The sequence below is a fragment of the Haemaphysalis longicornis genome, unplaced genomic scaffold (assembly GCF_048455015.1).
Source record: "Haemaphysalis longicornis isolate Haplotype H1 unplaced genomic scaffold, Haemaphysalis longicornis Haplotype H1 scaffold_1, whole genome shotgun sequence".
NCBI lineage: Eukaryota > Metazoa > Arthropoda > Arachnida > Ixodida > Ixodidae > Haemaphysalis > Haemaphysalis longicornis.
This window is the reverse complement of record NW_027526203.1, coordinates 446,847,343-446,855,269: the sequence shown is the minus strand read 5'-3', so window position 1 is coordinate 446,855,269 and position 7,927 is coordinate 446,847,343. Positions and strand designations below refer to the sequence as shown.

General features: G+C 55.7%; 1 protein-coding gene across 1 annotated transcript in view; it reads left to right on the top strand.

The window, feature by feature from the left end:
- Positions 1 to 5,594: 5,594 nt before the first annotated feature.
- Positions 5,595 to 7,927, top strand: part of LOC144155914 (uncharacterized) — a 48,405-nt gene continuing 46,072 nt past the window's right edge. Inside the window, exon 1 of the mRNA XM_077687623.1 lies at positions 5,595 to 7,894. Coding sequence (XP_077543749.1) covers positions 5,864 to 7,894 — 2,031 coding nt within the window. The 5' untranslated portion in view covers positions 5,595 to 5,863. The remainder of the gene's footprint in view (positions 7,895 to 7,927) is intronic.

Genomic DNA, 7,927 nt, shown 5'->3' with positions numbered 1-7,927 from the left:
CGAGGCGGGAGCCGCAGCGCTCCAACACCACCGAGGTGTCGTCGGTGTGGAGCGCTCGCTCGTTTGTGAGGGAGGAAAGGGGCAGGACAGCCAGGCCACGGCGGTGAGAGTTCACCAAGCAGTGTAGGCTTGCTGGCCGCCGACAAAAAAAGAAACCAATTGAGCGCTGTTTGTATATTTCGTGCGTGATGTACCGAACTGCACTCACATGGAAGATTGACGTTGCTGCTGCTCGTGAGTATTGGCAGAAGCTAGTATATGACCTTCCGGGTGAAAATGGCGTCGACGAGGGAGAACAGACGGCGTCGCTGATCGCGCAGGCTGCGCGATCAGCAACGCCGCGGCGGCTCAACTGATCGTGGAGGCCGTGGTATGTGTGCGTATGACCAGAGTCCTTCGATGCTCTGGTGTGACGCAGGGTGGGCCGCTTGACGCTTCAAGATTTAGTGCTTGTTTGGGCGCATTGGGCAAAACGCCATAATAGGACTTTCGCACCTATGACGGGTCTGCAGCAGATCCTCCTTTGATTTTTAATAAATTGTGCTGCTGAGCACGAGGTCGTGGGTTCGATTCCCGGACGCGGCGGCCACTTTTCTAATGGAGGCGAAAAGCAAAAACACCCGTGTGTACGAGATTTCGGCGCTCGTTAAAGATCCCCAGGAGGTCAAAATTAATCCGGGGCCCTCCACTACGGTGCGCCTTATCGCCTGCGTTGCGCCGGCGCGTTAAACCCTACAATCCATCAATTTTTAGAGAGCCCGAAACATCTAGGTTATCTGGGCAGCTGGAGAGAGCACGCGGAACAGCTGAGGAGGTTTATGCAGCCAAACCAGTTCATTCAGTCATTTCAAATTATTGCGTTATCTTACAGCCTGAAAATCCCCTGGAAAATCCCACGTTATTGTATAGGAACTCCGCGCATCCACACCAAACCCCGGTAGTCCCGGATGTTTCGTATATCGAACAGCGATCTTCCGCTTGTAAGGCACGTTATAACGAAATTGCTTTATTCCAAGTCTCACGCGGCCCGACTGAAGTGCGTGTGTTTTGAATGGGGTTGTTCAAGGTGCATTGACAAGGGACTCCGCTTAGTATGAAGGCGCCGGCAAAAAAACCCCAGATTGGCATGGAGGCATACAAGGACTTGATCACCTTCGCCACGAAGGCCACATAGCCACCTGCTTTTTTCTTCTCGTCTGTCCACTCAGACGCGGTTTTTATTTTATTTTTCCATTTCCTTCTTTATTTCTTTTTTACGAGAAAGAACGGTAACCCTTAATCAAGGGGCGGCGAAAGAAACAGCGCGGCAGGGCAGAAGCAGACCTGACTTGACAGCCTGTCAGTCGCGAAAGGAGCTCAATAAAAGATAAAGGTCAGAGGTAAGCTCTCTCGAATGAAAACAGTAGGGGGTGGCGACAGGAAGGCAGTTTATATATTAAGGTCCTCTTCGTCTTTGCTGGCGTGTCCAGCTCCGAATAAAAACGTCGCTATAACCTGAAACCTCTTTGCTCAATCAATTTTTTACTGCCAACAGGAGAGGTACAAGTTTCATACATCTATAGGTAGTGTACTGGCTAACCTGAACGTTGTAGAGAAGAAGAAAAACAAATACACAGATTGCTGGTGAAGAAGAGAGAGAAATATAGCAGAAGAACCGCGAAGAAGCCCTTTTGCGAGAGCGTAACAGGTTTCTGTGGTGACATACACAAGTGCAATGATAACAGAAACATAAAGTTGCAGATCACCGCTTACACGCATTGCGTAGCCGATAGGATGCAGGCATCCCGCAAAAAGGACTCGGCTAGTTTATTACAAGTAAACATTGACTGCCGATAAGAAGGATTCCTGGAGTCAGCTACTTTGACAGCGAGAGGTAGCATGCTTGCAAATAAGACATTCGCACACTTTACGGGTCCCATTCGTAAAGCAATGTTTTTCTTGCCTTTATTTCTTTCCTAACATTTCATTATTTGTAACTATGCACTACAAAGCAACGAACCACTTTCCATGTGCCCTCCCCGGCGTTCTGGACTGCTGGCTTTCATCTCTGTTTTCGATCGATCATCATTCTCAACCATGGCTAGCCTCATCTGTTCTTCCGTCACGTAACACTTTGGTGGTGGAGTGTGCGGGTTCATCCCCATCCTGGCCTCCGCATTGCATCGCGTCGGCCTGGGCGAAATCGTCGAGGGAACGTGAGCCGTGTGGGGCTTGGGGGTGGTAGCCAGCGCCACTCGGACTACTCGGGGTGAAGGAGACCTTTTTAATCCCCGAACCGTGACTTGAGCGTCTACGGCATGTCGAGAGCGGTCGACCAGCGTTGAACCCTCTTAAGTTACCTATGGCACCAAGACTGCCAGAACAGAGACCCTAGCTCGCTATGCATGTATTGAATCAGAATGGGAAATGAGGGGCTCGTTAAATTAAGACAGAAATAAGGGTTGGCAGTCAATATTGCCAAGGAAAGCAAAGGAGGAGAATGCGGTAAGTCATTTATTATCGTAAAACAGATGCAGATTTTTGGAAGACAGAAAGAAAGTGGAGAAAAAATGCCCTCCGGGTGGGATCCGAACCCACGACATCCAGAATACGCGTATGGTGCTATGACCACTACGCTAGCGGCGGGGCTGTGCTCCCCTCCACTTCGTCGGGTATTTAAGTTAAGGTATTTGTTTCCTGCGCTTCGGGTTGGTAGCCAGCGCCACTCGGACTGTTCGGGGTGAAGGGGACCTTCTTTTCAACCCCCGGGCCGTGTCTCGAGCATCTACGGCATGTCGAGAGCGGTCGACCAGCGTTGAACCCTCTTAAGCTACCTATGGCACCAAGACTGCCAGAACAGAGGCCCTCGCTATGCATGTAGCGAATCAGAATGGGAAATATGGGGCTCGTTGAATTAAGACAGAAAATAGGGTTGGCAGCCAAGAATGCCGAAAAACTCAGAGTTTATAGGTAATCAACAATGAATTCTCAGGCTATGCTTCTTGCGTGACCGCAGCGGTTAACCATTTTTTCACGTGTTCAGTGCTTACTTTGTAGCCGACTGACCCACGCTGGGCAGTATTTACACAACCTCTGCAAGGCCTACCCACATTTAATGACACTGCGTTTGCCTTTCGTTGACAGTGCACCGCTATTGAGCCAGAAAGTCCCAATACGAAACGCACTGAGAGAGATGGAGAGAGATAGATAGATAGATAGATAGATAGATAGATAGATAGATAGATAGATAGATAGATAGATAGATAGATAGATAGATAGAGAGAGAGAGAGAGAGAGAGAGAGAGAGAGAGAGAGAGCTGAGCGTAGGTGAGCAAAAAGTGAAAAGCCTATGTCATTCAGCCGGCTAATCAGCGCGGTGCGCAGTGTGGCGGCGGGTCGTAACGCTCATCCGATAGCTCCGGTACAGTTCACTGTAGCTCCGGTATCGAAGCGTGCCACTTGATACTCCTGCAGCCGGCAACCGGTTCAGCACGGCCACTCCGGCCTCACTTCGGGCGAATCACCATCGCGCGGTTTGCCGTGCGTCCTTTCCTTTGAAAACGTTGTCGAGCGTACGACACTCAACATGGGCAGCACCAGATTCACGCGTCCACCGGGAACCGTGGACAGCGAAACGAAGGACGAGTTCATTGAGCTTAAGCACTGTCGCATTTCGAAAAACATTTTTTTTTTTGTTTCTATGGTATTCGTCTTTTTGGCGATGCAGGCGGGCTTGAATAGGCTGTCTGAATGACTGAAGGCTTCATCAAAAGGCCACCGGAGTCATCGACCTTCTTCCTCTTTTTTATGTCTTTTTGTTGAAAAACAGTGACATTAGTAAAATTCCTATTTTTAAATGTGTATGCGCGCGGCGTGCGCCTTGCAAGGTGACTTCCGTGTAGTACAGCCACACCGGCATCGAAGAAAAGATATCGCCTCCCCCCCCCCCCCCTTTTTTTTTACCCACCCATGCTGTACTAGATAATTGAAGCCTCTTTTTTCAAAGTAAAGTAATCTATTCCCTTTTAACTGTCAAGCGCACGTGGACCCGTGCATGATGTGGACGATGGAACGTATATATTCAAATATGCATACACAGGTATTCATTTTCAGTTTTACCTAAGTGGATGTGACTGCAAATCCGCTCCTCTCCGGTTAATACATATATTCCTTGCAGGTTATAATCTCTCGTCAGTAATTGCACAAATAAGGCCACTATCCTTTTGTTGTTGTTGTTATTTGATTTGCGCAGTGGCCAGTTGCTTCGCCCTGAAGGGAGTCGTAAACATTGTGTAATCAATTTGTCAGGTTAGACGGTGCAGCTTCTAATCCACGATGTGAGTTTTCCCGGCCGATTTACTTTCATGATCTCTTTCATAATTCAAGCGTGTTCAGTAGCCCTCCTGTCTGAATTCTGTGACGGGACGGCACACTCGCATATCTGGGTGCAGTTACCAGATAGCGAGCTCGCTTATTCCTCTTTATGCTGTCTCTGCGCAACAAAGAAATTCGATAATAACTATGAGCAATGTTAAAATTAAAATTGCGAAGATTCACTAAAGCAAGGTTGCAATCACGTTGTGAGGTCACAGCAACAGCTGTGCGCGGCTGACGCGAAACAGCGCACAGAGCGGTTCACTATTCGCTTCCCTCCTTTTCGAAGTTCTCGAGGCGCTTCGCGAGACCCCGCTGAACCCTTCGAGACGACAGTTAACTACCGACTGCTGATTATTACCCTACCAAATTCCGTTGACCGTCATTTGTGTATTTTGTATTTGTGTTGGCTGTCAACGTCTCCTATATTGTTTGTTAACTTTTTGTCAATTGGCCTGTGCCTGGTACCCAATAGATCAGTGGAGTAGATTACCGGAGCGATAGCTGGATGGAGCAGCGCCCCCTCCCTTCCAGAAATTTTAGGGGTTCGTGAGGGGGAGGACGAACCAACCCACTTTGCCTTCCACCAAATAGCGACCACGGGTAGTTATGCTGTCGTAAGCAATGCGCCAAATTTCCGCTTCGACGCCTGCTCTCACCGCGAAGATCAGCTGTATTGGAGCAAAGAAAAACACAGGGTAAGAAAAGCTATGGGAGCACGCCCGCTGTCTCCCCAGGTTTTTTATCTTTTCTCTCCTTAACACAGTCTCCATCACTCTTTGTGCGTGTCTGTGGGCACGGCGCCATCCAGAAGGAATTTTTAGGTGCAGCTAGATGCGGTGGATATTGTAAAAGCGGCACCCAATCTAAACCATAAGAATAAAAACCGCCGTGCGTTAACGTGGGCACTGGGTACATTGTGAAATGCGGTATCCCAACGCAGCGGCAGTCGATGCCGACCGCGGAAGCGCGTCTCGCCCTTCGTTCCGCACGAACTGGCGCACCCACCGGGCCTCGGGGTCCGCGAGGCAAGTGAGAGCGGGGGCTGGGTTTCGGACAGTCGCCGCGTTGACTCCCGGCATGCCCCCGCTCGCGAGGCTCGGGGCCGAAGGTCCCGGGAAGGCGCCCCTCCTGTCCAAGGAAAAAGCCCGCAGGCTGCTGGCACGCTTTCTCGGGATTCCTGCACTTCGGATCTCCCGCGCTGCGGAGGCCGTCACTTCACGGAGGCCGCACAAGAGAGAGGACAGACCTCTTTTCGCGCCCTCGCAGCACCGGTTTCCTGCGTGCGTGCACGAGGCCCTTCGCTGTCTGCCGCGTGCGCCAATGCAGCTGCCCGCGCGGTGCGGTGCACTCCAAAGCCATGACGCCGCGCCATGCCGAAGCCGTGCCGACGGCGACTGACGTTTCTGTGGGAAGCCCGCAAGTGCGACCGACGACCACGCTCTGCACGACGGCCGCGAAGAGCAGGTGACCCTTTTTCGTCGCCCTCAGTGCCACCAGCCGAGGCAGCATGCTGCTGCTGCTGCTGCTGCTCGTCACGGCGCCCGGCGCACGGGGCCTGCACGCCCCCTTCAACATGGCAGGCGTCCAGGGTGAAGTGCGGCTCGTCCCGGGCGCCTCGTCCGGCGTCAACATCACGGTGCGCCTCGCCGGTCCCCCCGGCGAGTTCAGCTGGAGCGTGCGCGAAATGCCGGTGCTGTTCGACGCGGCGTCCCCCTGCGCCGACCTGGGGCGCGCGCGCCACGACTTGTCGCGGCGGCACGGCTCGCTCGAGCTGAACGGCACCGAGCTGAGCTTCGAGGACGACCAGATCGAGCTCCGGGGCCCCGGAAGCGTGTGGGGCCGCGCCCTGCTCCTGCAGCAGGGCAAGACTCAGGCGTGCGCGAACCTGCTGCTCGAGGAGGGCCCGCTGCACTGGGCCGAGGCGCTGTTCGCCGGTCCGCGCATCGCGGGCCGCGTGCTCTTCCTCGAGGCGCCCGAAGCGTCGCTGCTCACCGTGCTGCTCTTCCAGGCGGGCCGCGCGTCGCGATACTCCTGGCAGCTGCTCGAGGCGGACGTTCTGGACGCGGCGCCCGGCTGCCGCTTCCTGCAGATGCAGTACGACCCGGACCGTGCCGACGACGAGGGCTGCGGCCGCACCGCTCATGAACACTGCCGCGCCGGAAACCTCACCGGCAAGCACGGGCCCCTGAACGTGGGCTCACCTCGCGGCTCGCGTCGTGCCGTCCTCGACACGCACTTGCCCCTCGGCCACCGGCGGCTCTTCCTAGCGCTCCGCGAAGAAGCCACCATGGCATTTGCCGCCTGCGCGCCCGTGCGCGTGCTCGAGCCGCGCACGGTTCACGCGAAATTCCCCCGAGGTGGCCAGCTCAGCTTCAGCCAGCAGAGCCCCTTCCAACCGACCCTAGTGCGCGCCCAGGGACTTCTGGGAGCCAAGTTCGCCGTGCACACGGCGCCATACTGCGAGGGTAGTGGCTCGCCTACAATCCATCTGTTCGCGCCCGTGTCGCTAGAGCCCCAGCTACCTTTGTTCGGGCCCCGGCGCATCGTGGGCCGCTGGATCAGCGTGGCGCGACTTGACGAAAGCCCCGACGAGTGCGCGCGCGTCGGTTTTCCGGGGCCCACGCTGGTCGGGAAGGCCACTTTCCACTACCCCGTGTCCGGCCGAATTTACCTGCGTCAGGACGCCAGCGATGCGCAGTCAGAAACGGCTGTGCTCGTCAAGTTTGACCCGTACGGCTTCAACGAAACTACCCAGTACAAGCTGCAAGTGCACGAGCGTAGGCCGGGCCGCGACTTTTACAACTGGACGGCGCGCTGCGTGAGTGCCGGAGACCTGTTCGATCCGCTCAAGGTGGGCCCGGGAGCGTGCCCGCACCCGCTGCTCTGCCCAGTGGGAGCCCTGACAGCCAAGGGCGCCAAAATTAGCGGCCTGAAGCACTTCTTCTACACAGACCTGCACCTTCCGCTGTCGGGCCCGCAAAGCGTGCTGCAGCGCTCCCTGGTGCTGCACGACACCGGCGCCCCGCCGCACCGAGGCGACCGGCTGGCGTGCACCGCGCTGCTGCCGCTGCACCCGATGTCCGCGGCCGTGCGCCGCTGGCTGCCCTCCAAGCAGGGCATTCAGGGCTACGTGGCCTGGACGCAGGACAGCCCCGAGGACAGCGTTCACGTGGACGTGCGCCTGCGCGGTCTGGACAACCGCGCCAGCACGTACCGCGTGCACGCGCTGCCGGTGCCCCTGGAGCAGCGGTTCCCCTGCAAGGCGGTGCTCGAGGCCCACGGGGGCACCGTGGAGCTGAGCGACCGCTACGGCGACCTTACTGGCAAGAGCGACGAGGTTCTCAAGGCGATCGACCCCGAGCTGCACCTGTTCGGCAACGCCAGCGTGGTGGGCAAGTCGGTGGTCATCCAGACGGGCGAGCGCCGCTCGGCCTGCGGCACGATCATGCCCGAGATGGAGCCCAGGAAAGGCCGCGAGCTGGTGGCCATCGCCACTTTCGACCACCCCGAATTGGCTCTTCACGGCTTCATCCGACTGGTGAGTGCCTGCTACCCGTCTGCAGAGGCCCCG